Source organism: Eumetopias jubatus, unplaced genomic scaffold (genome assembly GCF_037043125.1).
Source record: "Eumetopias jubatus isolate StellerSeaLion01/CBP00866 unplaced genomic scaffold, mEumJub1_p1.0 scaffold_15, whole genome shotgun sequence".
Taxonomy (NCBI): domain Eukaryota; kingdom Metazoa; phylum Chordata; class Mammalia; order Carnivora; family Otariidae; genus Eumetopias; species Eumetopias jubatus.
Genome location: NW_028274821.1, coordinates 92,773,955 through 92,791,553, shown reverse-complemented (window position 1 = coordinate 92,791,553; position 17,599 = coordinate 92,773,955). Strand labels below are relative to the sequence as shown.

At 60.7% G+C, this 17,599-nt stretch overlaps 1 protein-coding gene across 1 annotated transcript; it reads left to right on the top strand.

The window, feature by feature from the left end:
* The first annotated feature begins 229 nt into the window (after positions 1-229).
* On the top strand, positions 230-9,621 carry LOC114203654 (ficolin-2-like). Its single transcript, XM_088018832.1, is given in 10 exon segments — positions 230-362; positions 510-691; positions 2,900-3,122; positions 4,855-4,968; positions 5,557-5,610; positions 7,254-7,421; positions 7,902-7,976; positions 7,979-8,029; positions 8,710-8,848; positions 9,384-9,621. Coding segments are annotated over 10 exon segments (1,377 nt in total).
* Positions 9,622-17,599: the final 7,978 nt, after the last annotated feature.

The following is a 17,599-nucleotide window of genomic DNA, read 5'->3' as shown; positions in this document are numbered from 1 at the left end:
AACAACTATAGGAAAAGGATTGTGGGACATTCGGACGTGAATCGTGACCTGGCATGCCGGTCACCCGAGGGGGGACAGTGATGATGTGAGCTGCATTGCGTGATTCCCCGCACAACCACTGAAAGTCACACAAAGAGGCAGAGCCAAAGAGTCAAGGCAGAGAGAGCGTGAAACACCGAGAAAGCCAGGTCAACCCGACGAGAGCGAGGCGAGAGAGAACCACGATGCGATGGCAGGGAAAGAGCAAGATGGTAGACGTAGCACGACCGCATCCAGGGTTGCGCTGAGCGGCACGGAGGAGAACCAGGGCCCCGTGATACGCCGCTTACGAAACTCCATCTCCAGGGAACACCAGGATGCAAGTCGGTGACTGAGTGGAAAAGCGTCACGATGCAAACAGTGACCTCGAAAATGCACTCTCTGGGGAGTGTCAGGCCTTTGTGCTGCGCGCTCAGCAACACCCACTCCCCCACCCCCGCCGCTTCTCATAACCAGGCTGCCTCCCTCAGCGTTCCCAGTGCTCAGACGGGGCCGCAGCACCCGGCCGCCCGAGGACACAGGGCGGGAGGGAGGCACGTGCCCCCGGTCCGAAGCCGCCCCCGCGGGGTCCTCTGAGCTTGGCTGGAGTGACGATGCCCCTGCGGAGAGGGTCCACACATGGAAGGTGGCGGAGACGGCCGGTGGAGGAGATGTGGGTCCCGGAGTCCCCGTGGGGAGGAGGGGCGCCCAGCCAGGAGCCCCCACAGTGGGCTGACATCACTGCTCGGTGGGAAGCCACAGAGATTTCAGGTTTCTCCTGTTTCTGGCTGAGTCACCGTCGATGATACTCTGTGCACACGTCCTTCGCAGCGCACATGTTTTCTCAAATTATATCATATCCTAGCACATTATTATTGTTTATTTGTTGGTCTGCTTGTTTGTGTTCTGCCTTCCTAAGAGTGCTTCCCGCGGTGTCCCAGGCACAGACCAGCACCTGGCACATAGTAGCTGCTCACTAAACATCCCTCCTTGCTCTTGCTTGTGGGGCCGATCCAAGCCACGTCCCCATGCTCTCGCCCGAGAAATGTCACCAACAGTGACAGACTCCTGGACTGTTCTGGAGCATGGAGAGCCCGCAACAAGGCAGCCAAGAAAGGACTTCAGCTTTTGATCCTCAAGCCCAGATGGGTCTTTCACTTACTATCGAGTGGACTTTCGGCTCCAGCAGGAGCCTCCAGAGGGGAAGTGGGACTGTCTAGTTCCTGCGAAGAGGCTTCTAATTAGCGGTGGGCGGCGAGCTGATGGAGCCCTGGACCTGGAGCCTGAGCACAGACTTCCAAGCCTCTCACCGGGAGACTGGACAGAGGGTGGAGGACAGATGGAGGGAGGCGAGGGAGTGGGGGCGTGGGCATCCACAGACTCCGGGGAGCCGGGTTCTAGTCCTGGTGCTCGGGTAACAGGCTGTGTGGCCCCCAGAGCGGCCTCCTTCTTTCTCTGGGCCTCAGATCCCGCATCCATGACCAGAGACGCCCTCCAAGGTGCAACGGCTCACCTGGGCCTGACCCCTGCCCTGTGGACTTATGTCCCCTCTGTGGTGTTTCACGGCTGGGTCCTGTTTGGCCTCTTGCACAGAGATGACCACTCCTCGGGCTACTGTCTTTACGGTGAGTTCACATGGGATTTGTTCAGTACTTACAATTGTCACTTCAAAAGTCCAGTGGTTTCCTTAAGCTTTTAAGTTTGATTTACTCTGTATATAAGAGGCACATTTTCATGACTGTCTTTAAGGAGCCTATGAGAAATCCTTGTTCCATTCCCTGACTTAAGAAATCTCAGCTGAAATCATCATCAGCGTGTTCGCAAAATAAATATATCCCAATTTGTGTTTTAGCAGTTAGTTGTCTGCCATTATTGGAAGCTTCGGGGCATCAGCTAATTTTTAGAAGTCTAATCGTGCAAATAGGTGAATGTGCGGAATGTAGGGGTCTCTTACCTGTTTCAGAGCTAAATACACAGGACTATTTCCTCAGAAAATCCCCAACCGGGTCCGAGCCTCAAGGTCCCATTTTCAGTTAGATTAGCACGTTGTTGCGCTAACAGGCCAGATTCTCTTCAATGTTGCCAATACTCAAAACACCAAATTGCCGTGGATTGCTTTACGCTACACTATCAGCATGGTGCATTTTGGTGCCTCGACCTGTCTACACCCTGTGGGAGGACAGTCCCCGCTCGTGCAGCCAGTGGCCTGGCTGTCTGCGTCTGTCCTGCCCTGAACGTCGAGAGCAGGCCCCCGAGGGACGTCCCTCCCGCGGGTCCCCAGGGAGCGCGCCTCTCCCTGCCGCGGACCAGTCCGAGTTGACGGTAGTAGGACATGCCACCCCAGGATAGGCCACGTTGGCCTGTGGCTTAATCAGCGATTGCGGGCCCTTGAAAAAGAGGATACGTGAGGAGAGGCTTTCCCTGAACGGCCTCACCAACCTGAAGGCAGGTTCTCCCCAGGAGCCTGGACGCCACCCCTCCGGGAGTTCTGCCAGCCAGCCAGGAGGCCAGGGGTGACCCCACACACAGACAGCGGTCCCAGACCACCAGACCTTTGAGGTTCCTCCAAAGCCGGGTCCCCTCTCCTGAAGCCAGGTCCTCTCCCCAAGGGCCTGCCCCTCTCCTGCCCCTAGTACGACGGCACCTGGGCCCGGAGGCTAAGCCGCCCGGGGCAGCTTAGTCACCAGTTTCCCTGCGCGTCTCCCTGGCCAACCCCCAAGAGGACGATCCTTAGACACCAACAGGCAGGCTGGCCCTTCCCTGCACACAGCCTGGGGCCTTCCCCTGGGGACAGTGTCCCTGCCCAGAGGAAGCGAGGACCATTACACTGGACGCTCGTTAGGTAGGGTGTGAGGCTGTGTCGTCCCCGGCTGGCGCGCAGGCCTCAGGAGGAAGTGGCCACCGGTGTGAGAAAGCAAGCCAGCGGTCAAGGTGGGCGGCCGGGCCTCACAGAAGCCAGGGCGCTCCCGCGGCCGCGCAGACCAGAGCCATGGAGCAGGGAGGAGCTGCTGCGGCCGCCGGACCCGCCGTCACGCTCGCCATCACGCTCGCCATCGTGCTCTCGTGCACTGGGGCCTGGGCCGCCGCCGCCGACACCTGTCCCGGTGAGTCAGACGCCGGGTGAGCCGTCCGGACATGGATCCGGTGCTCGGCCAGCCGGCAGCCTCCACTTGCATGCCAGCCTCGCACTCGGCCCGCCGCCAACATTCCTTCATATTCCTCGTGATAGCACACATTACGTGTCATTTTCCAGAAGAGGAGGCTGTTGGGCAAAGGAGAGGCAGCCTCACCCAGAGGTGATGGGCACTGCTCTGAAGTCAGACCCGCTGGGCCCGCACCCTGGCCTGTGCCGTCGGCAGAGGACCCTGCAGAGGCTTCCTTCTTCTCCGGGCCCCAGGGTCCACGAGCCGGGGGGCGATCACCAGGGTCCACGAGCAGGGGGGAGGTCAACAGGGTCCACGAGCCTGGGACCTATCACCAGGGTCGAGGACCAAGGGGGCAATCAGCAGCGTCCAGGAACTAGGGGACAATCACCTGACGTAGGAGCAGGGGCGATCGTCAAGTCCCGACCCGTGGGTTGTGTGCAAAGGTAGAGGGCGGATGCCGCCCGGGTCCGACGGTGTGCCTTGGCATGGCGCTGGGACCTCACACCGTGAGCCCCGCGGTGTCCCTGAGGTGGCAGGTCAGGGCAGGCTCCGGAACGCCTCTCCCTGGCTGGCGGCTCTCATGAGCCCTCCCACCTGCGCTGAGCTGTGGGAGGTTCTGGCCCGGGCGGGACAGGCACAGGTGTGCTACCAAGTGTCCAAGGGCCACACCGTGCCTTGGCTAGCCAGGGCTGGCGGGACGGAGAACGTGACTGACACTCAGGATCCCGAGAGAGGTCTGCAGGGCGTGAGGCCCGACACACACGTGAGACCCTTCAGGGGCTATCATGGGACAGTTTGTTTCCCTAAACTTGTCTTGTTTCTTAATGTGTCTAAAATTGCCAAGTATTCTTTTTTAATGAGAAAAACTTAAGCAAATTTTAAAAATGAAGTCTACATTGTTCTGACAGTGAGGTGAGGACATAAGAGACCCCAGATGGTGGCACAGCCCTGTCCCCTGCAGGAGCCTGTGGTGTCCAGGCGGCCTCGGGCCATCCCCAGGCCTCAGGCCTTGCACGAGGACGTTTTAGGTTTATCAGCGACACAATGAAACTCCACGAAGTCAATAAACCTCCTCTCCCGGGTCGGTGGCCCCTTGTGTCCTTGAAGCCAACACGTCTCTCTCCAGGCGACCCACAGGGCCCCCTTCTGGCTCAGAAATTCTGTGAGCACATGCCTGAGGTCTGGGGGTGAAGTTTCCATGTTGACCCCCAATCCCCCAAGTTTCTTCTCACTATTTATCGTTATTATTTACTGAAAGTCCCCAGTGTTCAGGGAAGCTCTTAGTAAACGCCACGGACCCTGCTCAGGTTATACACATGCGGCTATGTCTAATGATAGCGCTCCGCCTGTCCATTGGAGCTCAGAGGACGCAAGCCCAGAGGGCTTGATTGACTTGTCCCGGGACACACAGCACCGGGGAGCTGGGTTGCCCTCAGGCAGGGGGGCCCCAAGGCCATTCCCTCGGGCCTGACCAGCACCCACAGCAGGGCGGAGGGGGGATAGAGCAAGTCTATTTACACCAGAGGCAAAAAGCCCACTTCCAGCCTGACCTTCAGGGGTCCCCAGAGGTCTGCCCCGGCCCGAGGTCACCACGCAGGCAGAAGCCTCGGTCAGCCGCCCGTCTGCGGGATCTGCTGAGCCGCCAGGCCCAGGAGGAAGGCACCGACTGTCACTTGGTGTTTCTCTGCAGAGGGGAAGGTGGTGGGGCTGGGGGGCTCCGACAAGCTCAGCATCCTCCGAGGCTGCCCGGGGCTGCCCGGGGCCGCGGCGCCCAAGGGAGACGCAGGGGTCAACGGAGAGAGAGGTAGGTGCAGCGGGCGCGGGGTGGGGTGACGGGGGCCCTGCTCTTCTCCAGCTACACCCGGGGTCGAGCATCTCCCCACCCCTCCGGCTGGAGCTCAGGCCTGGCCCTGTGCACAGCCAGTGTCAGAGCCACGTGGCTCCTCTCTGGGTGGAGTCAGACCCTACGTGGAGGGGCTCGGGAGGACCCTAGCCGGGCGCTGGGCACGGGGCCAATCTGGCTCGCCCCGCCCGGGACCCCACTGCAGGAGAGCGTGGCCGGCTCCTGCGGGTACCAGGGGGAGGGGGTCTCCCAGGATGTGCCCCGAGACCCGGGTCCCCGAGTGGACGGAAGGCCTCGGCGAGGGCGGCACGGGCCTGGGCCCACCACACAGAGCTCAGCAGGGGCAGGAATCCGCGCGGGCCTGGGGCCTGGACTCCAGGTGACGGCCTGGTCCCCACCCTTGTGCCCGGGGCTGCTCCGTCCACCCCAAGGCAGCGGTTCTGTGGAGAAGTGGCCCTGGGCGGACCTCAGTACTTGGGGCAGAGAGCTCACATGCAATTGTGGCGGCCGCACCTTTGCCCCTGATGCCCGTGTCCTTGGAATTGGCAGGAGCACCTGGTTCCCCTGGAGTCCCTGGGAAGGCAGGACCAACGGGACCCAAACGTAACAACATGAGGAAGAGCGAGGACCCCTCGGCGGACCCCGGGCTCTGTCCCTAGAGAGATGAGAGAGGAACACAGAGATTCAGGGAGACAGGGAGCCAGGGAGGTGGCCAGAGGGAGAGACGGGGTGGGACGGGGGGCAGACAGAGGGACGGGGGGGGCGGCACCCATTTCCATTCCCAGGGAGCCTCGAGCTGGTGCATGAGCAGGGTCCTGATCCAGGAACTTGGCCCACAGTGCCCTCTCCTTCCCGGGGGCAGGATCCCAGGCCTCGGGGTCCACTCCCCGGCTTGGAGACCCTGGCCTTTGAACCCTTGGAGACCCAGAGAGCAATGAGGGTGTGCTGCCCAGAGCAGGAGGCCTGGGGCTCGGCCCCCGCTGTGCTTCCCGCCGGCCCCTGAGGGCAGAGCAGCTGGGTGGTGTCCAGAGCGCTCACGCGGCCTCTCACCGACCACACTTCCCCGCATCGGGGGCCCCATCCTCCCGTCTCTTCTCCAGGAGACCGCGGGGAGAAAGGGGAGCTCGGCTCGCGGTCCTGGGGGCGCCTCGGCAGGCTTGTCCACGTGGGGGACCCAGAGCCACAGTCAGCTGGCAGCTTCCCCTGGGGAGGGGCTCAGACCCAAGTCCCTCTTCTGTCAGCGAAACGGTGGGAGGCGTGCAAGGTCTGGCTCAGGGCTCGGTTTGATGGCCCGGTCGGCGAGGGCCCGAGCCCAGCGTCTGCCCGCGTTGGACCCAAGTGACGGTGAGACAACATTACTGCCGACTGGGGACGCTTCACGGACTTTCCCTCCTATCCATTCTCACTTCGTTACCAAATTGTAAGAGTCAGAGGAGCAATTCGCAAACTCTAAACACAGTCAGGAACTCCGTGCACATACAAGAGCGCAGGAATGGGGCGCAGACCCGAATGCCCAAGGCCCCAGCGCTCTCCCCAGGCGGAGGCTCGGAGGGACAGCGGGTGGAGCTGACAGCGACCAGAGACCGGGGCGAGTCCATACCCGCGCCACTGAGGCCCGGGGGCCCTCAGGAGATGGCCGGCACCGGGTGCACACAGTGACCCTGAGTGACAGCGCTGCCCCACGGCCCCCAGCCCAGGCTGGACACGGGGGACCCAGCAGAGCCGCTTCCAGGCACGGGCAGTCTGGAGCCCATCCCTGGGACTGGACGGTCTGCCCCGGACAGATCCCGATCCTATTTGCATTCTGTATGCCGGCCGCCGAGCACCTGTGGCTGAAGGGGACGGGGGCGCCCGTTTCCAGACCGTGATGGGTGCGTCCTCTCCCCACAAACAGGAGAGCCTGCGCATCAGTCCTGTGACGCAGGTGCCTGACCACGCCGCCGACCTCCCCACGCTTCCCGCCGCCCACAGGCCAGCCCCACACTGCCCCGCTTCCAGAATCCAAGGACCACACGCTCTTAGACACGTTTCCCTCCCTCGGCTACTCAGCAATGGGCAGCCAGCACCTGGCAATGTTCTCAAGAAGCTAAAATGTGCCCTGAAGGCCAGGGGTCCAGGGACTAAGGCGGGGCGGGCCTGGGAGGGGGTGATGGCCATCACGGCCGCGCGACCCGCGGCTCGGGGTCGGTCCAGGCCCAGGGTCCCCCTCCATCCGTGTAGACGCCCCCCATCATCGCCCCGCCCAGGGCTCCCTGCCTGACATCAGCCTCCGGGTCCGTCCCCAGCGCCTCGGACGCTTAGGGAGCTGCTCACGAGGGGGCACTTTCTGAGCGGCGGGATCACCGTCTACCTGCCCGACTGCCGGCCCCTGCGCGTGCTGTGTGACGTGGACACAGACGGCGGGGGCTGGACCGTGAGTGTCGGCACCGGAGACCGCCCAGTGGAGCAAGGGGGAGGGCGGGCTCTGCCTGGGGATCCCACAGAGCAGTTCGGCCGCCCGAGGGGGGACACTCTCGGGTGGCCTTTGTCAAATTGTCCACATCCCCCGTGAGGCTGACCCGACCCTCTGGCCCAGGCCGGGGCGAACCAGACACCTTGGTGGGGGGCGAACTCTACGGGAGGGAGTGCAGACTCTGGGGCGCGGCCCGACAGGAGCCCACACCTCCAGCTGTTTGGCTTAGGACGTGTCACCCACCCTCTCTGTTCCTCTAGTTCTCCCCTCCCTCGGACGTGGGCTCAGTACACCCCTGGGGTCTGAGATGAGCCCCACAGCCATGCCAGGCTCTCGGTCGGGGTGTTCCCTGAGCGACGAGGCCTCCTCCAAGGTGGTGGGGCCCCTGAGCCGTGGACCCCAGCCGGGCCCCGGTCCCCGAGCCCGCTCGCCTTCCCTAGGTTTTTCCAGCGAAGGAGCGACGGCTCCGTGGATTTCTTTCGAGACTGGGCCGTGTACAAGAAGGGCTTCGGCAGTCAGCTGGGGAGTTCTAGCTGGGGAATGACAACATCCACGCCCTCACCGCCCAGGGTACGTCCCTGACCTCCACCTGCCCCGGACCTGAGCCTGGCCCCGCGGGGCTGAGGAACACACCCCTCCTCCTGCTGGGGTGCATCTGAGCGGGACCCATTAGTTCTGTGCCCCCCGGCCCATGCGTGGGAGCCCTGCCGTGGTCTCACACATCAGGTCGGGTCACGTTAGGACCAAGGTGAAGGACTCTGGCAGGCATGCACCCCAGCCTGCACGATCTGGATGAGGGCAGGGTCTTTACCCTCGGGCTCGTCTGCCCAGAGCGTCACTTGTCGCTGTCCTGGGGAGGCGGCCACCAGTCCCTGCCCAGTCCGCCCTGGCCGACTCCTGAAACACCTGCTCCAGCGGGTACCCGACCTTCCCACATGCAGGGACGCCACCGCGGTTAGGGCAGGTGTCTGCGAGTGATGTCAGAGCCCGCCGGGAAAATGCACACGTGCATGTAGAGTAGCGTCGTGTTCCAGCAGATGAACAGGAAGAGGGGATTACAGGTGCAGTAGAAGGACTCTGGGGAAGTGGTGTTCAAGTCCTTCATATAACCAAGGACTTCTTCCATGATCGTGCAGACCTTCCCTGCCTGCCAAGTTCAGACAGTCCCTACACGCTTTCCTAAATTCCCACCTCCCGGCCCTGGGGACAGAGGGTCCCTCTGCTGGGACCTCATAGCCTTTCTGCCCCAGGAACCAACGAGCTCCGTGTAGACCTCGTGGACTTTGAGGGTAACCGCCGATTTGCCAAGTACAGCTCATTCCAGATGGCGGGCGAGGCCGAGAAGTACAGGCTGGTCCCGGGAACCTTCGCTGGGGGCGGCGCGGCTGAGTGTCCACCCTGGGCCGAGGGGCCTGGGCTGCAGTGCAGAGGGGACCTGCTTCCCCTCCTGGCTCTGCCTCGTCTGTGGGGAGAGAGGTGGCGGCAGCCAGACGTGGCTCTCCATCCATCCATAGGTGAAGGAAGTGTCACCCGCACCTCATGGTGCCAACAAAGCCCTTGTGACCCATTTAGTACAAAGTCCGGGAGAACTGGTATTCTTATTTACCGCCATTATTGACACCAACAGGGGCCCGCTGCTAATGTGGCCCATTTCTGTGGAGCTGAGTTCCTGCTTCATGGTGCCTGGCGCTGTCTGCTGAGCAACCTAGGAGTCCAGGGCCACGAGTGGCCTCCCTCCAAGTCAGGGTGCCTGCCAGCTGGCAGGGACAGAGGGGATGACGGATGCCAAGGCCACTGTACCAGAGAGCAAGTGTTCCCCGGCACCCCCTAGAGTTGTGCAGTACACGTCTTGCACCCCTGGACAGGACACGTTCCTGCCTAGACCTAGGATCCAAGTAAAACGGCCCACTCTCCCTCTGTGCAGGGGACTCCCTGTCAAACCCAACAACCTCGCCTTCTCCACCAAGGACCAGGACGACTCAAGTCTAGAAAACCGTGCTGAGCGCTGCGAGGGGGCCTGGTGCTATTATCCGTGTCACCTGTCGAACCGCATCGGTCTCTACCTCCGGGGGGCTCACAAGACCTTTGCAAACGGCAGGAACCGGAAGTCGGGGAAAGGCTGCCTCTACAAGGTGTCAGAGATGAAGGTGCGGCCCGTCTAGCGCAGGGCGGTCCACGCACACAGGGGCCGCAGGCAGGGCTGGTCTGGTCGCTCCCAGGGGAGGGAGCAAGGGCTTGGGGCCCTCACCCTCTTCCCTCTGGGACCCTCTCTGCTTTGTGCCTTTCACCCGCACTAACGCCCTGTCTCCCATCTGCGAGGGTGAGAGCAGGGACCCCGGATCCTGGCAGCCACGCACTTTCTCAATAGAGACGTTTGCTTCCACGCTCGGCACACGTGGGCCCCCATCGCTTGCCTTTCCCCGACCGACCGACCGCTGGTCACGCCGCCTCCGTTTGTTTGTTCGTGCCCCACCGTGGGCGCTGAGGGTGTTTCTGGGGGTTTCAGGTCAGGAGTCGGCACACGGGGCCTGTGGCCGTGCCCCGTTGCCTCTGTGCTCGGTGGCCGCGGTCGGTGGTCCCGTGGCCTTTATTCTGCTGACAGAGCAGAGTGGCGGAGACACAGACCATGGGACCACGACCACCAGCCCTAAAATCTTCCCCAGGCAGCCCGTGAGAAAGTGTCCGCTGACCCAGGCTCAGAGGTGACCTGGCCTGTCCCAGGCCCCAGCCCCGGGCCCAGCTCTCCCCACTCGGCCTCACGGTCCCGCTCCCGGCTTCCCTGGTTCTCACTGAGACACCCTCCGACGTGGAGCAGGGCTGACCATAGGCCTGGCGGTCCCTGAGCAGGAACAAGCCGGAGGCGGAGTAAGGCAGCATGTGCGGGTGCTCTGAGCTGCCCGGGGAGAGGTGCTCCGCCCGGAGTGTCCAGCGCCAGGCCACCCCACACCTGGCCAGCCGGCCCCCGGGGCGGGGACAGGTGCCACGTGAGTGGGCAGGCCATCTGAGAGCCCTAAGAGGCATTAGCCCGGGAGCCAGTGTCTGCCGAGCAGGCTACCCAGCCCTCTCTCCCCACCCCGCCACCCTCCCCGCCCTGAGGGGACCGCATCCTCAGCCTGGGCAGTGGGTCCCCGCAACGGCTGGCACGTGGCCCTTCTTTGCTCCTCGGGTCCCCCTAGCCCCCTTGTGACCACTGTGGCTTTGTGGTCTCCTTGCAGAGAATCTGGGAGGGCCCAAGGGGGATCCCACCTTCCTTGCCCCCCAGGGTCCCCTCGGGGGGCGCTTAGCTGGTCTAAGAACCACACAGGGCTTGGAGCATGTGGGGTGCGTGCCGTGTCCGGGATCCTTCCGGGAACGCGGGCGTGGTTTTCTCTCCTTTCCTGGAGGGAGCCGTGTCCCGAGGCTCACGAGCCTGTGCTTGGCCTGGGGCTCCCTGAGCCGCCCCTGCTCTGAGGGGAGCCAGTGCAGGACCCCACCCTCAGCCCCGACCCCACCCTGGGCGTGGGACAGTGGCCACGTGGGCACCTGCTGGCCCCGGAGCACAGGATCTCACCGTGTCTGGACCTCGCAGCCCTGGAACCTGGGTCCTCCTGGGAATGACCTTCCTTCCAGAAGCCATGATTGCAAAGAGACAATTAAACCTTGAGAAGGCACTTAACCTCTCGAGCGCCACGTCATTATCGTGCAGGGCAAATATGAGACTGTTAAACGCAGGAAACTTTCGAGCTGGCAAGCAAGAAATTCTTTGTAAGTTTTGTTCTAAAAATCTGTTTAATTGAGAGGTAGGTTAAGAGGTAAAAATAATAATTTTTGTAAATATTTAATTTGAGCCTTGCTGGACTTCATTTATAAGTGCTCTCTTGCTTTTAGGACTTGAGAAGATTTTTTAAAAAGGACTTGTAAAATTGCAAAGATACGTGAGAGAGGAAAGGCTCGTGTAATTAACCTAATGGATTAGCAGATTTATTTGCATTATATACACGTGTGCATCGCAGACGTGTGTGGTTGCAGGGGCCGGGGATGGGCGGCGGGGCTGGGGAAGGTGTAACCAGCACGTGGGCATCTGAAGGGCTATTCCGCCCAGGCCACCGTAGGACCAGCTGGCCCTGGGGGGCCCCTGGCGGCGGCAGGTGCCTGCAACGCCCCCCCTCCCCCGCTCCCCCCATGACGCCTGGTTCCTCTAGGTCACCAGAGCTGCTGCAGGGAGGCCAGCTGCCTCCCAGGACCAGGGGGCTGAGGCCAGCTTGGAGCCTGGGCCGAGGCCACGTGTGTCCCCTCGGCTGCGCTGTCCCCTGCCCTCCCTTGCTGCTCCTCCGAGGGTTCAGGTCTGCGGTGCGGCAAATGGAGCAGGGCCTGTGGGGTCGGTGCACACGCCCCTTAGATTCCCAACTGTGGTGGGACCTCTGTGGTCGCGGGAGGATGCGGGGTCCGGCCTGGGAAGCCTCGCTTTGTGGGAGTGACCTCTGAAGACCCGGGGAGCAATGAGGCCGGCCCGCAAGGTCAGGACGGTGCACCCGGGAGTCCCAGCTGCAGGGGGCGGGCAGTGGTCCAGTCCAGGTGGAGGGGGGCTCTCCTGCGCGTCCACGGCCCCGGAGGGAACAGTGCGGGATGTGCGCGCTTAGCCACGGGCTTCCTGCCCCTGAGTCTGCCCCTTGACGCCCCCTCCTCCCGGGTCCTCTCTCTCACACTTGAACCTCTTCTGGCTTCAGTCTGATTTCTGGTTTCGTCCACCCCGTGCCGTCCCTCGTGGCAGGAAGGCCCTTTCTCCCAGCCAGCATGGGTGGGCCTATGGAGTCTTCAGGAGCCCTCCATCCCCTGACCCAGTGGCTCTCGGAGCCTTGGGCTCAATTCTTGCTGTGGTCCGGCCCCCCACCCCCACCCCGTGTCTTGCCTTCCAGCCCAGCACATGCTGGGAGCCCGGCCTGGGGCTCTGGCGGCTCCCTGCCCCGGTCGGTCATCAGCATGTGCTTGGGGGCCCATGTTGGCCACCCGGTGCTGCCTGAGCGCTGGGGCGTGGGACTCCCAAGGTCAGGGTCCCAGAGTGGAGCTGCCTCCCTCAAGAAGAAGCAAGTCTTTGTTTCACGGGGGAAGTGCCCCGGCTTTGTGTCCACACAGACCTGGGTCTGCCTGGGCTTTGCCGGGTGCAGGTGCTGTGACCTTGGGCCGGTCACTTGACCTCTCTGCATTCTTTCTCATGCGCCTGGGGGGCGGACAGCGTGGCTCTGAGGACTCTGGAGTAAGGACGGGGGGCACAAAGCTTGGGGTCTGTGATAGACGGAGGGGTCAGTAATCGTGGTGTGGGCCTTGCCGGCTTCCCCCTGCACCGCGCCCCCAGCTCTAAGGAGCCGCCCTCCCCAGCCTGGCCGCGGGGCTCGGGTCCGGCCTCAGCTTCCACTCTGCAGTCACAACCTGGGAGGAGGAGCCCCTTGGCTTCTCGGTCACTGTTGTAAGCTGTGGCAGCCCCGGCCCCCCCACCCGCAACTTCCCTGTGCCCCCTGCCCCCCCTGGCCGCGGGCGGGTCATGGCTGTTCTGCTGGGGGTGTCGGGGGCTCTGCTGCGGGTGCCCCGGGATCGGAGGTTGGTGCCACTTCAGTGTCCATCTCCGGCTGCCCACTCTTGCCCGGGGGTGCTCTGAGGGGCACAGCAGAAGCCAGGCCGGGATGATCCCTGAGCTAAAAGACCTCCCCCAAGGTGGTGGGGCCCCTGAGCCGTGGACCCCAGGAGGGCCTCAGCCCCGGAGCCTGCTCACCTTCCACAGGTTTTCCAGCAAAGGAGCAACGGCTCCATGGATTTCTTTCGAGACTGGGCCGCGTACAAGAAGGGCTTCTGCAGTCAGCTGGGAGAGTCTGGCTGGGGAATGACAACATCATGCTCTGACTGCCCAGGGTAGGTCCCTGACCCCCATCTGCCCTGGACCTGAGCCCTGGCCCCCTGGAGCCAAGCACCCCACCCCTCCTCCTGCTGGGGTGCATCTGAGAGGGATTCATTAGTTCTGTGCCCACCTATGCATGTGTGCTCTTAGAACCTCAGAACGTTAGAATGAGAGGGATCAGGGTTATTGGTGTGAAGATGGTTCTGGTCTCAAGTGTCTGGAACCCAGATCAGCAAGTGAGCCTGAGGTGTTGGGACTTGGGGTAGCCCATCTCCCACATCTGCCTGGCGGTCTTTCCTGGACACTGGGATCCAGGCCCATGGAGACCCCTGCCTTGCCTCCTGGTCTGGCATAGGAAGTCTCCCACAGGCACATGCACCCTGAGAGAGAGGTATTCACCCCGATTCCTCTGTTCCTAACAGTACGTTCAAGGCTGGTCCTAGGGAAACTGCCGAATTGCAGGTATTTTTTTTTTCCCTCAGCATCCTCGGGGCAGCCTCGAAGGGATGTGCCTCAAATTCTTGCAGAAGAAGCTACCGATACAGTGGCTCAAACTTGGTGTTTGCAGGAGAACTGACGCTTTAAAAATAGCCATGCTGCATTCCATCAAATGGACACCAATCTTGAAATTCTGGGCATGGCTTACGGACTAGCTGGGAGGATTCTTCAAATTGGGGCACCATCCGAGATGTTCTTACATCAATGGGGGCTTTTCATAGATTCCCCCTTGAGTTCCCCCTGGATGCCAAGTTCTCACATCCCTTAAGAATTTACCCAAATGCGGCACCTCCCGTGCCTGGAGGTAGAAGGACTTTCAAGGCTGGGACCCTTCATGCCACAGGAGCCCCGAGCTCCATGTCGACCCTGTGGACTTTGAAGACAACCTCCAAGTACAAGTCTTTTGCCAAGTACAAGTCATTCAAGATGGCGGGCAAGGCCGAGAAGTGCAAGTTGGTCCTGGGGGCCTTCGCTGGGGGCAGCGTGGGTGAGTGTCCGCCCTGGGCTGAGGGGCTTGGGCTGCAGCGCAGAGAGGACCTGCTTCCCCTCCTGGTTCTGTGTGCCCCTGGTGACCCCGGGCTGGGGCTTGCCCTCCCTGTGTCCTGGCTTCTCTGTCTGTGATATCTGCATCTCTGTGACAGTGAGCTGTCTGTGTGTGGAGCCTGAGGTTCCTGACCCTCGTCCCCAAGGGCACATGGAAGAAGACCCCGATCTTACACCTGTCCTCAGAGCCTCGTTTCCAAACTGCTCCATGACACATGAGCCCTGTGGGCCGTTCTGCACCAAAAGCATCTCTGGTGGTATGATTAGGGGAAACACTTCCTACAGAGCGCCCTCCTGGGAGTGCCACGGGCATTCATTCACTGAAGGCGGGGCCCTGAGCCGTGGACCCCAGCAGCGCCCCGGTCCCAAGGACACTGGTACAGCAGCGTGCAGGTGCAGCAGGAGCCTGTTGAACTGTTGAGCCCGGAGCTGCCGAGAGCACTGCGCTCAGGTGGAGGGAGGTTGGGAAGAGGAGCCCTGTATTCGAGTGCCCTTGACCCACATGGTCTCACTGGGGAGGCCAAGGAAGCCACAGGGCCGGGCCCGTTGCCCCATTTTATAGGTGGTGAGGGGAGGCTGAGGGTGGGTGCGGCTGCAGATCCAGGGGTGAGCTTCCCGCTCAAGGCTAAACACAGAGCAGGCAGCCCCAGATGAGGACGACCAGGGCAGCCCAGGGAGGGGACAAAGGACACTAGCCAGGGGAGGGGGCGGTCCTGGCAGTCCTCCGGGTCCTGGGGGAGCTGCGGGGGCAATGCCCTGTGGGGGTAGGTTGTGTGCTTCCTGATCCCAAGGTCCCTTTGAACCTAGAAAACTCTCTTTAAAAAGGGGGAGAACGTTACATAGGAACATTTCAGCTTCTGACTGTGTGGAGAGGGTGCTTCAAGACAGCTGTCCCCTGAGAACAGCTGGACCTCCCTCGGAAGGCACTACCACATCTGCTCCGAGAAGTGGGGCCGCCCGCCCGCCACGCCCAGCGTGTGCCGCAGTTGCAGGGCCCCTGCAGACCTGGGGGGGCTGGGCTGAACAAGCCCCACGGGAGGTGACTGAGGACCGCTTCCCATCCTTGGGCCAGGGACAGACGCTCAGCTGGGATTTTAGAAGCACCAGACACAAAGGAGCAAGTTGATCAATTCGACCACATTGAAGTCAAGAGCTCCTGTTTATCAAAGCATACCTCAAGAGAATAGAAGGGACGTCAGAGAGCGATAGATTTGCTCCGTCAGGCGGACGTATGGCCTTCTGCTGCCGCCACAGCTCATTACCAAAACCGTAGTGACTTAGAGCAACAGAAATGCATTCTGCACGTTTGAAGTCCACCCGAGTCTCACTGGGCAGGAAGTGAGTCACCAGCAGGGCTGTGTTCCTTCTGGAGACTCGAGGGGGGAGTCTGTTTCTCTGCCTTCTGCAGCTTCTAGAAGTTTCCACTGGCATTCCTCGGCCTGAGGTCCCTTCCCCCAGCCTCACAGCCCACGAAGTCACCTCCCAAGCCCTGCTCCCCAGGCCACTTCTCCCTCTGAGCACAGCCAGGAAAGCCTCTCTGCTTGGAAGGAGAGGACATCAGGTCGGTCCCCTGCATCATCCAGGACCATCCCCCATCTCGGGCTCCTTAACCTCATGCCATCTCCCAAGTCCCTTTGGCCTTGTAAGGTGACACAGTCCATGAGTTCTGGGGATTAGGGCGGGAACCAGTGGCAGGTGGTATATGATTCTGCCTATCACCAACGATTGAAAGAAAAAGCAGTCTCATATCTCAATGCTTAAAGAACTCCTACAGATCCATCAGAACACTAGAACAGCTCAGTGCAAAGTAGGTGAGAGATTTGGACAGACGCTTCCCAAAAGATGAAATCCACGGGGCGGATATATTTTTTAAAAAGTTCTCGGTTTGATTAGTTCTCGGGGAAATGCGAATTAGAACCAGAAGGAGGTCCTATTACACACTCGTGGGGACGGATGGAATTTGGCTGAGCGATGCTGTGCCATAGGGGCTTTCTCACACGCTGCCGAAGCGCCAGGAACTGATGTCCCCAACTTGGAAAAGAGCTTGGCATTAACGCTGGGAACTGAGGACACACATCCCCGTAACCTGGCGCTTCTCCCCGGGGACGAGAGAGCCGTGGCACGCACCAGGGAGTGCGGTCAAAGATGCAGGTACTGGAGCGCCTGCCCAGGCGCAGCTGCAACGAGGCCAGGTTCAAGAGAGGGTGCACTGGGGACCCCGCTCCACGTAGAGCTGTTCTCCAAAGTAAAGACAGCCTGTGGCGTGTGGGGGTGCACGTGAAGGCAGTCAACAAACACAACGCAACAAGACAGCAATGGCTTTTGGGAGCGGGACGCAGACGGCCCACGCGGTGCCGGCGCGTCCTGTTTCTTCTCCGGGGTGGCGATCTGGTGCTGGCTCCACGGGGATAAAAATACTGGGGCAACACTTTTCACGGTGTGCACTCTTGTGAACATGCTGCATTCACAGTTGAAAGCTAGAACGCACACTCCCTGGATCCAGGAACGTGGGCGAGTAGCCCGTCCTTCCCTCCCATCACGGGTCATTGACACAGTGGGGTCCCCTGCAGCCCACCTGCTGACCGGATCCCACCCGGTCCTGGCCACAGTCTCCAGGGAAAGCCAAGCGTGTTCACTGGGACGGTACCTTATTCCTTAAGAGGTAAGCATCCTAGAAACCCGGGAAGATGTGCATTAAGTGTAGAAATCGTTAACACAGTAAGTCATAGAATTATGACTTTTGTATTAAGGTATCTGGACAGGTTTGATACTTCAGACTTATGTTTAATGAATTTGCCCTATTATAGAGAAAGTCGCACAAACCCCATCTTAGATGCGTAACTAATTGACTTAGTCTCATAATATTATGTGGAAATCCTAGTGCGTATTGGGATACGTGAGAGACTTTGGGCTCATTGCATTTCTAAGTGAAATTACTCAGGTTTCTAAAAATTAATTAGCACGAGGACGATTCTGTTCATTAGACAATTGAACTGCCCAAGAAGGAATTTAAATCTATTACACTTTATTTTGCAATCTGAAGTGTTGAGGGTAGTTAGTGAATTAAATCTGTAGTGTTCAGTCCCTGAAAAGCTGACTACGAAGATTTGCAGGTCTTACGAATAGAAAAGCAAGATCTATAAGCCAAACGTAAATGATCAGGGAAGAGTTAAAGTTTTTGTTTTGTTTTGTTTTGTAGCTTTCAGAAACCATGCATTAATTTTAAAAGG